General features: G+C 46.9%; 5 protein-coding genes across 5 annotated transcripts; 3 read left to right on the top strand and 2 right to left on the bottom strand.

Moving 5' to 3' along the window:
- TSTA_003550 (peroxisome biosynthesis protein (PAS8/Peroxin-6), putative) lies at window positions 1-4,537 on the bottom strand (the record flags this gene model as incomplete). Its single annotated transcript, XM_002487906.1, has 3 exons — window positions 1-498; window positions 553-4,303; window positions 4,357-4,537. 3 exons carry the CDS (start codon window positions 4,535-4,537, stop codon window positions 63-65), a joined length of 4,368 nt encoding a protein of 1,455 aa, XP_002487951.1. The 3' UTR covers window positions 1-62.
- A 583-nt stretch (window positions 4,538-5,120) lies between these two features.
- TSTA_003540 (MFS transporter, putative) lies at window positions 5,121-7,008 on the top strand (the record flags this gene model as incomplete). Its single annotated transcript, XM_002487905.1, has 2 exons — window positions 5,121-5,402; window positions 5,456-7,008. The coding sequence occupies 2 exons, from the start codon at window positions 5,121-5,123 to the stop codon at window positions 6,905-6,907; spliced, it is 1,734 nt and encodes a 577-aa protein (XP_002487950.1). The 3' UTR covers window positions 6,908-7,008.
- A 4,127-nt stretch (window positions 7,009-11,135) lies between these two features.
- Window positions 11,136-12,974, top strand: TSTA_003530 (C2H2 transcription factor (Ace1), putative). The gene is made up of 2 exons (XM_002487904.1): window positions 11,136-11,382; window positions 11,441-12,974. Exons 1-2 carry the CDS (start codon window positions 11,216-11,218, stop codon window positions 12,621-12,623), a joined length of 1,350 nt encoding a protein of 449 aa, XP_002487949.1. The 5' UTR covers window positions 11,136-11,215; the 3' UTR covers window positions 12,624-12,974.
- A 91-nt stretch (window positions 12,975-13,065) lies between these two features.
- Window positions 13,066-15,170, bottom strand: TSTA_003520 (amino acid permease family protein, putative). The gene is made up of 3 exons (XM_002487903.1): window positions 15,005-15,170; window positions 14,275-14,939; window positions 13,066-14,217 (listed from the first exon to the last, which is right to left on the bottom strand). Exons 2-3 carry the CDS (start codon window positions 14,788-14,790, stop codon window positions 13,123-13,125), a joined length of 1,611 nt encoding a protein of 536 aa, XP_002487948.1. The 5' UTR covers window positions 14,791-14,939; window positions 15,005-15,170; the 3' UTR covers window positions 13,066-13,122.
- A 1,095-nt stretch (window positions 15,171-16,265) lies between these two features.
- TSTA_003510 (peroxisomal copper amine oxidase) lies at window positions 16,266-18,520 on the top strand (the record flags this gene model as incomplete). The annotated part of the gene is made up of 2 exons (XM_002487902.1): window positions 16,266-16,374; window positions 16,423-18,520. 2 exons carry the CDS (start codon window positions 16,266-16,268, stop codon window positions 18,420-18,422), a joined length of 2,109 nt encoding a protein of 702 aa, XP_002487947.1. The 3' UTR covers window positions 18,423-18,520.
- Between the last annotated feature and the right edge of the window lie 104 nt (window positions 18,521-18,624).

The raw sequence follows: 18,624 nt of genomic DNA, 5'->3' as shown, positions 1-18,624 counted from the left end.
ATAAGAGAATTGATATGTATGACTATATACTACATATATGCAAGGATTCTAACGCAATGGTATCAATCCACATCGTCAATTTGAGACGGCAAATGATCTGTCTTCACGATATAATCATCCGCATCTCCGTCTTCCATGCCGTCCACATCTGCCTCTTCGCCAAGATCGTAATTTTGCGACTGTGTGCTTTCACTTCGTAGGCTAGGCTGGTATCCATCGAAAGAGGAATCGGAGTCTCCTCCGTTGATAATTGGCTTGCTCTTCCCCTTGCCGCTGCCTGATACTATGCGACCACTCTTGCCCTTGATATTGTTGCTTGGTTGTCTATTCATACCCCTGTGAGCATGATTGCTGTCGCCATTTGCGACAATCTCACCTCCAGGGCTAAGACCCTCAATCGCGTCAGCGATCGTGCGAGGTTGTGATGACTCCGCCTCTTTTGTAGTAGACGATTCGAATGATTGACGGATACGCTCGAAATGCTCGAGTTCCTTGGCACTGTTTATTGTCAGCTTAATCAAGAATAGTAAAGCAGAAGAACATCGAGCTGACCTAACACTAGCGACAAGCTCATTCTGAGCATTCACAAAGTCGTCTTCCGTCACCATAACAGCTATATCCTCCGGTGTAGCAAGATGGTCGAAATAATATGCAGTACTAACTGGTCCACCAGGCAATGCCTTAATCTTCTCGTCAACAGCAGTTGCTTGCCGGGTAATGGCCTTGAGCATTGCATCAGAGCAGAGGGCGTACAAGTCGGCGCCTGTATACGTAAATGGTAACCGCTGCGCAACGCGCGAGAGAGAAACGTCGGGATGAAGAGCAAACTTCCGGGTCAAAGCCTCCAAAATTTTCGTCTGTTTATCATGCGTATCCGAGATACCCAAATAAATCATCTTGTCGAATCGACCAGGACGTAATAAAGCAGCATCTAGTAGATCCGGCCGATTGGTAGCTCCAATAACAAAGACACCACCGCCATTTTCATCCCCGCCACTCATGCCATCCAACTCTGCAAGAAGCTGACTAACAATTCGGTCCATAACACCACCGCTGTCACCTTGGTTTCCTCTTTTAGGTGCCACCGAATCCAACTCGTCAAAGAACACCACACAGGGGCGTGCATCACGAGCTCGCTGAAACACTCTTCGGACATTCGCCTCGGATTCACCAATGTACATATTAAGCAATTCTGGTCCTTTGACAGAGAAGAAATTCAATGAGAACTCGGTTGCAATAGCCTTGGCAAGCAGAGTTTTGCCAGTTCCAGGAGGTCCGTAGAACAATATTCCGCTTCGCTTCTTCATACCCTTGGCAAACAATTCTGGCCGTTCAAGAGGGAGTTGTATGGTTTCCATGACAGCATCTTTGACATTGCTAAGACCACCAACGTCATCCCAAGTAACGTTGGGAATCTTAGGCGCTCCAATTGAGTCTGCAAAATTCTTTCTTGCTGCGTCGACAGCCAGATCGAAATCGGCTTTGGTCACGCATCGTGCAGCATCGCCACCAGCCAACTGTACGTCGCGCAGAGTCACTGCACCATTCGCCACTCGAGTGAGTTTTTCGAGACGATCAAGCTTTGCGAGAGACGCGCGTTCAACAACATCCACCAAGTCACCAGCCACAAGCGCAGCCGTCTTTACAGCAACAGCTGCAAGGTCGACATCTGGGGCGATCTTAATACTAAGATCAATAACTGCATTATGCAATATACCTTCTCGCTCCTTCTCTTCAGGCGCAGTCATTTCCAGTTCGTGCGTGAAAAGACTCCTGATTCCTTCAGGTATTTTATCCACATCAGTCGTAGTTGCAATGATCACACGGGATTCTGCAACAATCTCCTTCATAGCCGTTACGATTCTGTCGGCCGTAAGCACGTCAATGTGTTGGATAATCAAAGCTGTAGAGTTGGGACCACAAGCAAACGCTCTGTCCGCCCGTGCTTTCATATACGCCTCGGTTTTGACGTCGCCGCCGTTGGCTCCGCCTTCAGTAAGTATGTCGTACGCATCCAAAGTAAATGCATGGAGGCCAATCTCCGCGCATGCGCGCGTAGCCAACGTTGTCTTTCCAATATGTCTTTGAGTTGATGTCAGCAAAATAACAACTGGGGGCATCCCCAGCTGCACAGCGCGAGGACTCGTCGCAGCAGTAATCAACTCTCTGACTCTGTTTTGAATTGGAGATGTAAAGAATTTCGGTAGCTCTGTGATTATACCATGCGATTGAGGCACATCACTATATGCTCTAGGCAGACGTTTAACTCCCTGCCAGTATTCCCATCCACTTTTCAAGGTCCCTGGCACTCTGCTAATTAGGCTACCAGCCTGTGCCATTCGTGTACTCGATGAATCTATTAGCGCCACACCGCCCCATTGATCCTCTCCATCTTGTTCTTCAGGAGGCGGTGCGATCACTTGTCCAACTTTGAACCAAGCAACACCAACTTTGCGCGACGCACCACTCTCCTCGGGGGCCGTTTCAGGAACAAAACCAAGCTTCGATGTCAAGTCATCCTCAGCATTCCCGCCTTCGGAGGTTTTCGCCGCGGAGTAAACAACTCTACCCAATCCTTCATCTACGCTGATTCCGACAAGGTCACCGCTCTTGACAAGTCGTCTCTTGGACTCGAAATAGCGGCGCAGTCCAGCAAATAGTGCTGGCTGAATCGCTCGGTCAGTGGATAATGGAGTAGAAATTTTCAAGAGAGTGACTTCCTTAGCAACCGGTGGGGATTTGTTAGAGCCTGCCTTGGAAGGTTGGTGCACGCCTGGTCGAGCGGAGCCATGAGTTGATGCAAACGGTAGAGGGGAAAGTTTCACATATTTTGGGTTGTCGAGATTGCTGAGAAGTATGGGTGGCACGAAAACTGACGGCGTCAGTCGCTGCCCTGGTAGCTGGGAAATACTCGATCGTCGATCTGAAGATCCACCAACTGCGTACCGCGGTTTTGGTGATGGTAAGCCGGCTATTCCGTATACACGAACAGCTCGCCAATTGCCAGAATCTTCCTCGCCCAGGCTCAAGCTTCCAATTGCCAAAGACGCGAAAGGGTTTGTTGATGGCTCCTCCGTGCCCTCAATGCGAACCCAGTCACCAGAAAAACAGCCGACTTTGACCAGTGTATTCACGTCAACATAGACAAATGCGTCTGTATCATCATCCTCCTTAGGTTTTGGATGTAACAAGTCTACTAGAACTCGGTTCAAAAGACCTTCAGCTTTGAACGTTTTACCCCCCATGCGCCCAGGTCGGGCAGTGCCAGACGTAAAGGTTGATATAACTGAGCCTGGTGTGTTTGTACCATCCATGCGGCGACCACCAGGGCGCGGAGTTATAGAAGACATAGCCGACATAACACCTGAGGGCTGTTGCGGTAGCTGAGGAGCCGTTAATGAAATCATATCGTCGAGAGAGTCATCTGAAGAATCATGATCGCTGGCCGCAGACAGGTCTGTCTCAGAGTCATCCGGTGGAGTGGTGCTTTCCATTTCCGTGCTACTTTCTAGAGCGCGATCTTCAGCTGCTGAATAAAATTGCTCGTTTGAAGTATCATCTGCCTCTTCTTCTACCGCGCCTTTCAGCAAATTTGGTCCTGTCAGTGTGTATCCCTTATTAGGGCGAGCACCATGAGGACGAGATTGCACGAGTACAATCTTCGTTGAAGGTAGTAATAAACCCTGCGCAACCGGTTCGCAGAAAGTAATTTTTGCCGGAGGAGGGGGAACATGAGTGATTGGATGCGCAGGTAATGGCAGTGGCAGGATGTCTCCGACATGGACAACCTTCTGGTTTGATAGAGCCTCGCGCACTGCAGCGGTCAGTCGTTCTTCGGCTTCAGCGGCCGCTTTCTTCGTATACCGCTTGACCTCCATTGTCTTGCCACCTCGGGGCCATGATCCATTGTTCCCTTGTGCCTGGACATTGAAACCTCCACCAAACCTGCTTTGCACGTCATCCAGGTTTCGCAATAGATTTCTCTCCACCCTAACGTAGATAGTTTCAAGATGAAGTGGAGAGACATCTAGCACTCGTATTTCCAACGGTCGTGACGATTGTATGATATGGCGTGTAGGATCGAGCTTACCCAAGGTCTGGAAGAATGACTGCAGATAGTTTGCCGAGGCCGGGAAGAGCACGGTGGAATGCGAAATTGGAGCGACTTGCGACCGCTCGGTGGGTTGTACTCGGGCTGGTATAATAGTCCATGGGACATCGTCTATAGAGAGGTATTGTGGTGTGTATGGAGAAATTGCAATGTATAGAGTCACTTGATTTGGATCTTTGTTTAGTCCAGCTTCTGTAGGTGGTCAGCGAGCTATCATGTGAACGCTACCAGGGCATATTTCTAACCTGTCAAATTGACGTCGGGAAACAAATCCGTAACAAGGTCGTCAGACAACACGGCGACATCTCCACGGAGATGATTGTCGAGCAGTAAACGACCTGATATGGGAGATTGCGCTCGTATACGTTTCCTCAGAGCTCTGCGGCGTTTGTGAACAGGAGCCGCGGAGACGGCTTCTGCTGCCATGGTGGAGCTGTCTCAACGCAATGAATTTGCAGACAAGAAAAGTTCGAGGCAGGAAATCTCTGATACTATCATAGTCAGTCAAAGTGCGCAATAACACAAAGTTCATTAACCATTTGCATAGAACAAGCCAGAAGTTGCAGCTCGATGAAGCAAGCGCATTGGAACGGTAACTCCGCAGTCGCCCAGTAAGCGCGACCCACGGCTTCGGATGTGCGACCGGTGCCAGCCGAGGTCCGTTGGTTGCTTCCCGCTAGCACATAAGTGTACTAGCCTCATCATTACACGTGACTGGCTCAGCTCTATTCGGTATGGCGTATATATACATCTAGCGATTTTGCGTCCTTCCCCATATTTACAAGGAGAAACTATCCATCTCACCAACATAGCTTCTACAAATGCTATTCGTGCAAGCTGACAGGCTCGCTAATTGCGACCCCAGTAGCAGTATGGCTTCTCTTAAAAAGAGCTCTGTCGGCCCCGAACAACCCACAGATCTGACTCCTCTTCTACGCAACCGCAAGAAAATCATTATATCGGTTTGAGCAATTGGTAAACTGGTCGATATTAGAGCTCTTACACCAGAATGGCCCATTCAGAGACTCCCTTCAGGCCAGGTCCGGAAATTTCCATATCTGCAAGCCCAGAAGAAATGGACCTAGAACATAGCCTGGATTCCCCGGAAAAAATCGAGGGTGAAAAGAATATACTTATTGCAGAGCTTCCCGCTTCTGAAGAGCAAGTTAATGCTGATACGTCTGGTCGAGCACCGAAAAAGTCATGGTCCTTTAAATTCGCCTTCATAGGGCTTGCGGCGACTCTGTTTGTCTTCCAGCTGGATGCAACATGCTTAGGCATTGCCCTTCCAGTAAGTCTCACCTCCATTGTACCCATGTCTTTACGTACTGACCTGATTACTAGACTATAGCTGCTGACTTGAAAGGATCGAGCTTAGAGTCCTTCTGGGCAAGTCTAGCCTACACCCTTTGTGGTTTGGTCATGCAGCCAGTATGGGCCAGTATTTCCAATGTCTTTGGTCGAAAGCCCCCTTTATACGCATCCATGGGATTGTTCTTCATTGGTTCTATTGTCTTTGCAACAGCACAACATATGAATTTCATCATCGTCGGACGAGTACTCCAAGGCCTCGGCGGGGGAGGAATTGATGTTCTGGCAGAGGTCATACTTGCCGATATGACGACGCTAGAAGAACGCTCGACATATATTGGCTTGATGTCCATTCCGTCAGCTGTCGGAAATATTATGGGACCCACAGTTGGTGCGCTTTTTTCGACATACGCTACCTGGAGATGGGTTGGGTGGATCAACCTACCGTTTCTAGGAGTCGGAATGCCATTGCTCTTTTTCTTCCTCAAGCTTCGACCTGTTCCTCTCGATACAACACTTGTTAGAAATTTGAGTCGTGTCGACTGGATCGGCATGGCTCTCGTGGTTATTGGAATCACAGCTTTTGTGGTGCCACTCAGTTGGGCGGGCTCGTTGTATCCCTGGGCCGCTTGGCAGACTCTCCTTCCAATGCTATTAGGAGCTGCAGTTATTGTTATCTTTGTCTTCTATGAAGCAAAGCCTACAGCACCGATTATTCCCCATCGCCTCTTTCACTCCAAGACCGGAAATGTCACGCTACTGGGAGGCTTCATTCACGGCATCCTTTTGATCTCTCTACTACAATACCTACCCTTACTTTATCAAGCTGTCAAGCTCGAGACTGCAATCTCTTCCGCTGTTTCCTTGTTGCCTACCTCCATTATCAGCGTGGTATTTGCAGCCATCTCAATGATGATGGTACCGTTATTTGGAGGATACGTATGGATTCTACGACTTTCATGGGCCATCCTTACGCTGGGAACGGGCCTACTAGCCTTATATGATGTGGGACCTTCCTCATCCATGCGTTATGGACTTCCTATCCTTTGGGGACAAGGCGTTGCGTTACTACGTCTAAACATCCTTCCCATACAAGCGAGCGTCAAGAACGTAGACGACACAGGTTTGGTTATCGGACAATTTCTCTCCATTCGCATGTTTGGTGGTCTTATTGGTCTTACTATCTCTTCTGCGATTTTCAATAGTGTCTTCTCAACGTCCATTTCTGATACCACAGTTGAGCTGACCGGAGCTCTGGGGCCGTTGAAGGACGCATCCAATGCTGTCAATTTTATTGATCAGTTGAGGTCTTTAGACGTCCCTCTAACGACGCTAGATCAGGTCTTGAGAGTCTATCTGAAGTGTTTCCGGACAATCTTTTATACCATGACTGGGCTGAGCGGACTGGGGTTGGTGACATCCCTCTTCCTAGAAGAGATTAACTTGAAGAAGCAGGAACTTGGGAAGCAGCGCTTCGAGGGGTAGTCAGATACAGTTCCTTTTGTCGTACAGTAACTTTGTGGGAGGCTCCTTACCAAGTCTTGTGTCCTACCGCCTAGCTTATAATGATATATCCAATCATTCAACCTATCGACTTGATATATGCCCAGGAATCATCACAAACCTTACAAATATGCCCAGGTGCAATTGGTATCTTCCGCGGTGCGAATAGTGATAATCTCACTAGCCTACGAACATCTCAAACCCACCTAGATATGTATTTCCTCTCGATATGTTTTAATCTATTTTCAATCTTATCTCCCCAACGACGTCACGGATTTTCTTAAACCCTAAAAGAGTAACCATTTATATTCCCAAGAGGAATCAACGCGGATGTCTTGCAGGGCAGTCAAGCGTCATTTACCAGATTATTTCCCTCGTAGAGGCGGCGGTGAGCTCTGCACCCTTGAATTCAAAGTCTGTAGGAGAGAGATACCCATCCTCATTCGTCCCAAGATCTAAGTAAGACCTGAAATTGTAACAACATGGCGAAATGGGTGAATGATATTGGGCATCCACGCCATTCCATTTCAACCTTCCAGAAAGACTATCGAAATGCATCGTGACGCTGTGAATCTGCAACCGCAGCCTGAATAGTGACAAAACATTATCCGATCTTCGGCATATTCTTAGAAATTGTGGTGAGAAATGACACAATAACATTGTAGGAAGCGTCTGATAACATACATTGGATCAATAGTATCTCTTTAAGCAAAAGACATCGAATTGGAGAGCGTGGAAGGAGTGTCCGACTTCTTCATGAAGTCGTGTGACTTCAAGCTCTGGTGGTAGATTGCGTATAGGTACGATATTTTGTTAACCTTGATGTCGGGGGGTATGTCGGCCATCAGGACAAGTGAAAGTAACTACCAGTCAAATATTAGGACGCATTTGCTCAATCTAGCGGTGAAGAATGAAGATAAGAAATAGTTACGTTCTGAACGAATCGAGATTGAGGTTCCCTGTTAGATTATATACCAGGTCAATGTTTCGTTGCTACTATCAATCAACCTCGAGCGATGCAAGATCGAGGATCTCGAGAGTCTACCTGCCTAGGTAGGTAGGCAAACAGGCTAGTTCTTTCCTAATCCAGAAATCTAAAATTTGCCAGGAAGAAGAGATATTATTATTAATCATGTTTATTGTCTATACCCAGCGCTATAGGCGGAAGAACGAGATATGTACCCTTGGGATCCACCAATAGTTCTTCTATCTACTGGGATCTCTAATCAAAATCTGTGAGCTGATGGGTGACCGTTGAGATCAAAACATCAATATCTAGGTAAGCCAACCGAATGTAAAAATAAAGGCATGCAGGGATTCATATGCTTCAGCTGCCTGTAAATCTATTGACAGACTGCATATTCATTCTATCTCCTGACCACTTGACACAAAGTACAGGAGAGTTGGGCAGCATGTCATATCTCTTGCATACGTTCTCGTCCCACGAATCTTCGGCAATGATTAAATATCTTTCTCTTTTTATCAAAATCAACGTGTGTCATTTCCATTATCACATCAGTCAAAATCTCAACACCCTACAGCCTTTTTTTCTTGCAATAGTAACGTGGCACGGTAATATCTTTTTTATTGCTTGCATTCCCAACTGACAGCGCGCTTAGCACACTACACATTGCTTTTTTCTCTTTTCTCTAAGCAACTATTTCGATATGCGGGATCCAGTCGGAGGACAAGGGTTTTGCGCATCTGAAGCCTAGGATGATTTCTTACATGCTGCATGGCGTTTGATGTTGGTCATCTGATAATAACAGTCTCCAAACATTGGCAAAGGAATTTTTTTTTATATTATCGATATGTGCTACAATGTTGCATTTCTTGCGATATCTGGGAAGAAGTAAATTCGGCCTTCTTTCGGTTGGATTCGGGGTCGGGCTGAATCTAAATGTGGGGATAACTTCATGAATTCGATTTGTGTGTTGGATATTTAGGTACGAATTGATTGCTTGAAGCCACTTGTGTGTGTTGATTGCAAGCTTTGATTGATAGCAAGTCTATTGATACGTACTCAGATGATCGAGGCATTAGGAAAGGCTTTAAGTCGGCAAAAAAGTATATAAGGATGGTTGGATCCTAGGTTAAATGAGATTCGGGAATTTTAATTAGCAGGAACGGCGATAAATAAGAGAAAACCTTGAAAAATACCTTTTCGACTCAAATAACAGGTATCGCCAATACTCGATTGTACGTTGAAGTCCTAAAAACCGTGATAAGACAAATGGAATACTGACAGTCTCTAAAGGCACTACCTGCATTCATCCCCCAGCTAAGCGACATGTCAAGATCCGGACATACCTTTTATTGTGTAAGTCCAGATTTTCGTCCCAGCTGATAACGTCTTAAAACACTGATCACATTTTTGCTGAGAAATTGAGCACAGCACAAATGTGAAGATGGTCCTGCGCTATATGCGAATAGCCCTCTCTGCACCAATTGTGGCCACCAGATTGATGATTGTTGTCCTATTAACTCGCCTGTTGAAATTCCCGGTGAGGGAACTAGCTGCAGCAACTGTGGCCATACATGTTGCGCCAAATGCAGGAAGAATCCACCTGTAGTGAAGGCTGGACAGAAACGACCTCCAAAATGCACCACTTGTGGTCATCAGTGTCAGGCTCCATGATGTCTCGAGGACCTGCTATTGTTTCTTTGGGATGGGACTGTGAAGCGAAGTAGCGCAACAAGAGTATTATTGCGAGGTCGTGGTTTACTTACTGCGAGTTATGATATAAGGGTTCCGAGCAAGATTATTTATTTCGGGACTTAACTTACAATACTGTTAGCTTATATGATATATCCAATGAGATTCAACAACTATAAGCGATGACTCGAAAGTCCCCAGGCGATGAAAATAAGCATTGAGCCAGTGGTTAGGGCTAGAATATGTGCAGCTAGCCGCATTCGGTAATAGAAGTCTTTGCCTGCCGTATTTGGAGTTAGGGCTATTTTCGTTATGACCACTAGACTGGATATATTCTATATAGTTCTCTGGCAGCTAAAGAATACCGCTACAATGGTTCTTTTGATTTTTCCCTCCACTGAAGTGGCCATCGAAGAGTCGTGCCTTTGTGCCTGAGGTTTCTTATTCTGGTGCCTGAGGGCTGAGGCTCAAAGTGGAACACAAGGGTACTCCGTAGACCCACTCATATCATCTGGAGTAAACCTCACAATCGTGACTCTTGTTGCGAACTGTCATTACCGCAGTCTGGTACTCGTTGAACCTTTGACAGCCTAGACCATCTGTTGCACTAACTAGGCAGAATAGGAAAATATTGGACAATTGACCGATCTCCCTGAGGAAACAGTAGAAAGAAGTCATGATTACGATTGGCTAGGCAGCGTGCCAGTGATCGATCGCTCGCCAAAAGAGGACTAGTCAGTTGCAAAGGCTGAGACGTTGCTATTTTTGGGACGGATCTGTATGTCTGTATGGGGTATGGAGTGCGATTGACCTGTGGTCCGTTGAATATCTTCATACCATGTTTATTCTCAATTGATTAGATTACTGCAAAAGAGACGCAATTGTTGGTCACGAATCAATTGATATATCATCGCAACAATGTCAATTGTCCATTGTTAAGAGTTATCGGAAGTCGGACACGGATGAAGCCGGGGTCCGTAAGCGGCTAGCCGGGGGGGGGGCTGTGTACGCAGTAAGTTGAGTAGCAAGCGATATTCCGATGCACGTGACTTTATCCTAACCCGTTCGACGACTCCGGCTTGGTTATCAGCTGAGAAAGTGGGCTCTGAAACAATACGTGTAGTAATTACAGCTCCCTGCTTTCTGTATTCGGCTTAGTCGTATCGAAACAGACACAGCTGATTCGTCGGTTATAGTTCGTGCATGTCCGGATGACTCACAATGGATGACTGTGACTCACTGGCTGGGACTAGACCCAGTACTAGACTTGATCGGGAAAGACGTGTTGCATACAGCAAATCAGGTTCCACAGAATAATTGAGCCTCATCCTTGGGAAGTCCGCTTATCACGTGAGTCTAGTCCTGAACAGGCTTAGACCCAACACGTATCGCGCCGTGGCAGCGAGGGTTCCGGGTGGGTCTGGTGCAATGCGAGCCAATCAGACTGCTTATCCTGTTGGTCGTCGTCACGTTGTGGCTAGGCAGCACTTTTAATGGCTCCATGACTTCTCCTCGTCCCCTTTAGAACTTTTCGATAATCACTTGTCTTCTCCAGTACAACTCTCCGTGAAGTCATTCTTATAATATACTGAATGTTTGGAATTTGTTAACTTCGTTCCGCTCTTCCCTTCGAAATGGGTTTCCCAATTAATTACCTTCTGCAGCTGTTACAGTCCGTTACATACCACTTCCTTCCCGTGGATGGAGGAAAGTGTACCTTCCTCCTCTTCAACACCTGCCAATCCCACTGTAACAATAATAACAACAACTGCTCCATGAGCAATAACGGTAGCACCACCCCGTACGGCCCCCCCGCTTTCTTCTTCTTCTGTTGTTATTGTCTTACTGATTCATCTCAGCTTGGGTTCTCCTCTGACTCTTGACAACCTCAGCATCGAGGAGGTCTCGAACAAGACTCAGCCTGCAACTATGCCTTTACCTATTAATCCCCGTGCATTGGCATATCCCACCATTGTCTATGAGACACGAAAGAATCCTCCCGCCGTGAAGCACTCGCTGGCCGAGTCTTCCAACGGCGAGGCGCAGCCAGAAGACGATGTGCAACGCTCCATGGCCAGGAGGAAAAAGAACGAGCCGCCCATGGACATCAATAAGAAGTGCAGCTACTGCGACAAGGTCTTCAAACGTCCGTGTGATTTCACCAAGCATGAAAAGACACACTCGCGTCCTTGGAAGTGTCCTGTCGAAGACTGCAAGTATTATGAGACTGGCTGGCCAACGGAGAAGGAACGCGATCGTCACGTCAACGACCGTCACTCAGTCAACCCTCCAGCATACAACTGCAAGTTTAGTCCATGTACCTATACCTCTAAGCGAGAAAGCAATCTCAAGCAGCACATGGAAAAGGCTCACGGCTGGACCTACGTCCGATCCAAGAAGAACGGCAAGCGTGGACAGACTCCTACCTCCGCGTCTGAGAGCTCGCCCAATCAGACTACTCCACCAACTCCCAACATGCCGCTCACTCCGGCCATGTCTACTCCCGTCTCTAGTCTGAGCACTGAGCTTCCTTCTCCCGCTAGCGGTCATATGCCTTCTCCTTACAACCAGCACATGTCTGCAAACGAGCCTGTTATTTATCGGGGCAATTACGTGGATGGCTACACCAACATGGCTAATGGCCAGCCCTTCAACTTTGCCGATCCACCAATGATGTCTGGTTACGACTATTCCGACTTTCAACTTTTCCCGTCTGGTGATCTCGACAACATCAGCTTGGATCCTGTTCCTCAGGCGACCATCGATGACTTTTCTGCCTTTAACCAGACTCTTGACACTTCCAATGCTCACGAGTTAACCCAACCTCCAAGCGCCGACATGAGCTTGGATCAGTTGGGTCAGGATAGCCTCAATCCCTATTGCTTTGACAATGAGTTTTACAACTACCAGTCCAACGGGATGGCCGACTTTCAACCTACCAATGGAATGCCCGACTACCAGTCTGTCAATGGCATGGCTGACTTTCAATCGGCCAACGGGATGCCTGACTTTCACACACACAACGGGATGCCCGAATATTAAATATACAATCGATACATCATCAGCATCATCATCATTACACCGGACGACAGATCGCCCAGATTTAGAGACGTGACATGACTATTCTTTTTACCTTCATATTCTTCCTATTCTTAGCCTGTATTTCTTACCATTAGCGAGACTTGCTTTCTTCTTTGCTATCCATTTCATCTATCTTCAGAAAGAAAGGATTTATCATATTTTTTTTTGGCGTGGGTTGGTTTTTTTTTTTTTGACATGCAGACTGTCTGTACGACTTTTGTGTCGCCTTTTTTTTCCCACTCAGACATCAATTCTGCTCTTGCTCAGTGTTATACGATGTATTATCGACTGAATCAATCAATATTGAATCTCAATACTTCCGTACGTAATTCCGCCGTAGATATGTAGTTACCTAGAATAGATATCCATGCAGGCAACTCAATTCGAACTACGTACAAAGTTACTACCCAGGTAGATTGAAAAGACTCCTCAAGAAGGTATATACATAAATGATTGGTCATTACTTAGCAACGGCACCGTTCTTACGATCCACATTATCCCCAACTGAAGTCGGTGGCACACCCACAGTAATCTCCTCATTCTCCAACCTCTGCGCCTCCATCAACCTCTCCGCCGAAGACTCCGTCAATAAATAATCCTTATGACCTCTAATAAACCAAAATCCCACAGCAATAACAAGCATAACCCCAAACACAGCAATAGCATAATTCATATCGCTTGCAGCTGGGTTTGGTGAGCCAGGGAAGAAGAAGAACACAGTTGTGATACAGCAATATATCACACTGATCCAATTCACCACGGGGCCTAGGCGTCGGCCGAGACGGAATGTGCCTCCGGAGGGTAATTTGTCGCGACCGACAATCAAAAGTGCGAAGATGGGTATGCCGTACGAGATTGTGAGGGCGATTGTGCTCACGCTCAGAATTGCGTTGAGCACAGTGTTTGCAAACAAATACAGAATTCCGACGAGGCCGATTAGGATGCCTTGTAACCATAATGCCCGTGCGGGGACTTTCCATGTTGGATCGATATGGGCAAAGTAAGAGCTGAAGGGGAGACCGGAATCACGCGCAAAGCCCCAGGTTAGCCTTGAGGCGGTGGTGGCTATACTAACGCCTTGACCGAGACCATTGAATTCGAAGAGAGCGATGAGCGCGACTCCGCCTTTGGTACCGATGGCATTCTGGACGAGGTCCATGAACGGGAGGCCAGTAGCAGAGTTGATGATTGCATCCACGTCCTGGATACAGAACAGACACACGAGCATGAATATGAACCCTGATAAAGCGCCGCATGCAACAGCAAGATAAATCGCACGAGGCGCGTTTCGGCGTGGAGCAGGAATCTCTTCAACTAGATGAATCACAGAGTCGAACGCCGTTAGACCGTATGCTGCCTGTACCAAACCGATAAACCAAGTAACCCCATCACTCCAACCGGTCTGATTAATCCATGTCCCAAACACGAACGAAGCAGGTTGGAAAGACAAGTCCGGTTTCGTGCCGACAGAAATCAGCAATGCAAGACTAAACACAACAAACAGCCCACAAAACCATATACCGACAAAATCATTGAAGTAAGGCAAGAATTTATCCTTTCGACACGCCACGAGATTGATCACCGTAAACAAACAGGTAATCCCGAGATATACCAAGAACTGAACCCAACCTTCACTCGCGCCGGGCCAGTTGTTGTCAAACATGACTTTCATTCCGAGCATGAAGTTGGTCATGAACCCGATTTGAGAGGCGGTTAGGGTCCACCATCCAAACATATTAATCCATGCACACATGTATGAAGCAAATCGCCCGAGTCGTTTCCCTTCCCAGAGCCGATGAACCCAATATGCCTGCCCCAATGCAGTGGGCATACTACTACACAACTCCCCCAAGGAGACCGCCACGCAGAGGTTACAAAACGTGACCAGACACAAACCCCAGAGGATACTCACGGGCCCGCCGTTTGTAAGTCCACTAGCCAAATCCTGTGCGAACGTTGACCATGTTCCCAACACACAGAACGCTAGGGCTAGCATACTCCATATGTCGAATTTGCGGCTTAGGGCTTGGTCGTGGCCCAGCGCTGCGAGGTCGCGCGCATCGAGGACGCTTTGGTCGACCGAGTTGCTCGGTTTGAGCGGTGCTTGGGATTCGGGTTCAGTGTCCATTGTCGGGGTGGTAGTACAGGAGGAGTATGATGCGGTTTGATAGTGTTAAGGGGTGTCTCATTCTCTGTCACCTCAGTTTCTTCGGTGTTGTCTGTCTGCCAAAGCAGTCTGATGGATGATAGAAGAGGAATTTTATCCTCCCAGCTGATCTGCCTCCCTTATTAGTCTCAAGTACTGTAGCATCAACGCAAAGAGAGGAGGTCTTATCACTCACAAAGTTCTATATCCCGAAGCCTTCCTTAGTATCCTTTACCAACGTAGATATCAGATATTGACAAATCAAATATCAACCGCCCTTCCTACTTCGGAGATTACCCCCAATCACAGCGCATTTGTCATATCATTGACTTTGATGACTCAAGAGTTTCCACTTTTACCCCAGCTTCTGTTTATGAATAGATGAAACTGAGGCATATAATATTACGTATCAAATAATATTAGGAGAGAAGCTTCATTATTTTCTTTTTTGCTTCTTCCCCGCAAAATCCTTTTTTTTGTTTTTTTTCGTCAAGCGCCACGCAGGTGGATCTGCGCTATCGGGCTTGGACATGCCGTTTTGGGATTAGATGACTTGCTGCTTTAAAAAGTGGATCTCGAGCCCTAATCTCAGCCAGTGACAGATCTGGCTATGCTCTATCGGGGTTAGTGGGAGATTTACTGGTCACGTTAATGCCTGTTTTTGGGATAGTGGGTTGATAAGCTGATAAGAGAGCTGATAGATTACGTTTGTAACGTTTGGATAACTTATCGCTAGCCCTAATCAGGGAGGTTCATGCGGTGATATTTGGCTGTTAGCAACCAGGACAGAGTTATGTGTCAGTGTTATGTAGTTGCTGTGTTTGAGGGTTCAAAGTATTTGGTTACTGCGTAGGTAGTTAGGAAGTGGTTATGTTTGCTTTCTATCTGCTACCAGTATGATGATTATTGTCAGACTTGACCTCTATGATCTTCTTTTGTTCCAAGGCATTCCACATATATAGAGAATATAACAGCTCATGCCAGCTTGGTCACACCGGATCTGAGTTGTCATACAGGGTACAAAGATCAAGGTCTATATCAAGAACCATCCCGTTACACAATCCCGAAGTACAGCGACATACTCCATATGGATATAGGAGTATATACATCAACAAGACATCTCATTGACGAACCATAATCGACAACAGCCATAAACAAGCATCGTATGATAGATATAAACGTGGTTGTTCTGAAGATAGATAGACGGGATAGCCTCACCTTTCTTCTTTTTACCCACCCCGCCGTTTCTCTTTTCGGAAGGTACAAGCGTAAATGTACAGAAGCTGTTTTTTGGCTTCGTGCAATTGTTGTGTATAAATGGGAAGTTATCTCTCCTTTGAAATGAAATAAAAAAAAATACTTCTTAATCCATCATCCTTCTCGTATTAAGTCAGGTCTTCTGGATCTCATTGATGTCGATTTCTTCATATCTATCTTGATCTACTACATCCTACACTATGGCGCCTGATACAACGTCTATACCTGGCTATACGATTTTCCGTGAGGATGACTACGGCTCAAGTGCTGCTGCCAGTCAAATCACCGGTCGACAGCCCCATCCTCTAGGTATGTCAATCCACACTATATAAAACAAGCATATACTGACAGCCATAGACCAACTAAGCATCGAGGAAATCCCCCTCGCCGCAAAACTCATCCGTGAATACGCATCTCCCAAAAAGCTCAAATTCAACTGCATCACTCTCCGCGAACCTACCAAGCGCGAGTATGCCGCGTACCGCAAAGGTTCCGGTCCCCGACCTGACCGTCGCGTGTTCTCTATTGTCCTCGAAGTCGGCACTCCTAACTGTGCCGAAGTCGTGCTGAACTTGACCAAGAACACTGTCGAAGAATGGAAGGAAGTCAAGGAAGTCATGCCAACTCTTACGCTAGAGGATTTGGATATCATGGAACGAATCTGCCGTAAAGATCCACGCGTGATTCAGGCATGCAAAGAAATCGGGATTACGGACATGTCCAAGATCTATATTGACGGATGGGCAATCGGTCATGATGAACGATGGGGCTTTGAGCGCCGTTTGCAACAGGGTCTTGCTTATTACCGCGAATCTGCTTTTGATAATCAGTATGCTCACCCTCTGGATTTCTCGATTGTGGCCGACACGGAAACGGAAGAGATTCTCGCTGTGGATGTTCGCACTGTGAATGGTGAGCGGACAAAGGTTCCTCTTGAGGGATCGAATTATCTGCCCGAATTCATTAGCGATGGCTACAAACATGATCGTTTGAAACCTATCAACATTACGCAGCCTCATGGTGTCTCGTTCCGTATGCGCGGCAACGAAATCTCCTGGGCAGGATACAAGATGCATATTGGCTTCAATTACCGTGAAGGTATCGTCCTTTCCGACGTTCGTATCGACGACCCGTACCAGGAACGCGAGAGAACACTTTTCAACAGAATCAGTGTTGTCGAGATGGTTGTCCCCTACGGTAGCCCTGAGTATCCTCATCACAGGAAACATGCCTTTGACATCGGCGAGTACGGTTCAGGTTTGATGACAAACTCTCTGAAACTGGGCTGTGATTGCAAGGGAGCAATTCACTACCTCGACGCAGTCGTCTCCACTGCAAAAGGAGAAGCTGCCATGATCAAGAACGCAATCTGCATTCACGAAGAGGATAACGGCCTCCTCTTCAAACACACCGATTACCGTGATGGAACTGTTGTTTCAGCCCGTGATCGCAAACTGATCATCTCTCAAATCATCACCGCCGCAAACTACGAGTATGGTTTCTATCATACCTTCACACTTGATGGAACGTACAAACTCGAAGTCAAGCTCACGGGTCAATTGAACACATACCCCATGCATCCTACGGAACAAGCTGCTCCCTGGGGAACAGAAGTTCAACGTGGCATCAACGCCCAAAACCATCAACACATCTTCTCCTTGCGTGTTGACCCTGAGATCGACGGACCCAACAACTCCGTCATCCAATCCGATGCCCATCCCTCCGAAGACCCCGTGGGATCCCCCAACAACTACTACGGCAACGCCTTCTACGCAAAGAAAACACCCCTCCGCACCGCCCTCGAAGGTGCAGCAGACTACTGCCACGAAACAAGTCGATCATGGGACATTGTCAACCCAAACATCATCAACGAAGTATGCCATAAACCTGTCGGATACAAAATCCTCAACAACAATTGTCCTCATCTCCTCTCCAAACCGGGAAGCGTAATCTGGAAACGTGCCGGATTCACCCGTCATGCACTCTGGGTTGTCCCTTACAAGGATTACGAATTGTATCCCGCCGGAGATTATGTCCCACAATCTGACGGTCGTGACGATCACCCTCATAACCAGACCGTGGTAGACTGGGCGAACCGCAACGAATCAATCGAAAACACCGATATTGTATGTTACCTGCAATTCGGCCTGTCCCATTTCCCGCGTTTGGAGGATTACCCAATCATGCCCGCAGAGCCCGTTAGTATTATGCTTCGTGCTTCGAATTTCTTTGAGAAGAATCCTGCCTTGTGGGTTCCCCCCTCGGCGATTTGTGTTGATACGGTTTCGCACGATGCTTTCCCGTCGGCGAAGAAGTGTTGCAGTAGTGAGAAGGAGGAGAATCAATCTAGATTGTAAATAATATATACCTGCTGTGGATAGCGTCGATGGAGTTTTGAATTAGTTTTTAGGGCCTTTTTATTTATATCAATGATAGTTCGGAAATTGTCCAAGACGCTCTTTCATTTGACACCCTGCTAAGTTGATCCTTTGGTGATTTCGGTATATAATGACGAATACAATGCAATTTTATATCTATTCAGAGGCACTAAACAATATG

Source organism: Talaromyces stipitatus, genomic scaffold, assembly GCF_000003125.1.
Source record: "Talaromyces stipitatus ATCC 10500 scf_1105507295517 genomic scaffold, whole genome shotgun sequence".
In the NCBI taxonomy this organism is placed as follows: domain Eukaryota; kingdom Fungi; phylum Ascomycota; class Eurotiomycetes; order Eurotiales; family Trichocomaceae; genus Talaromyces; species Talaromyces stipitatus.
This window is presented reverse-complemented; position numbering and strand designations above follow the sequence as displayed.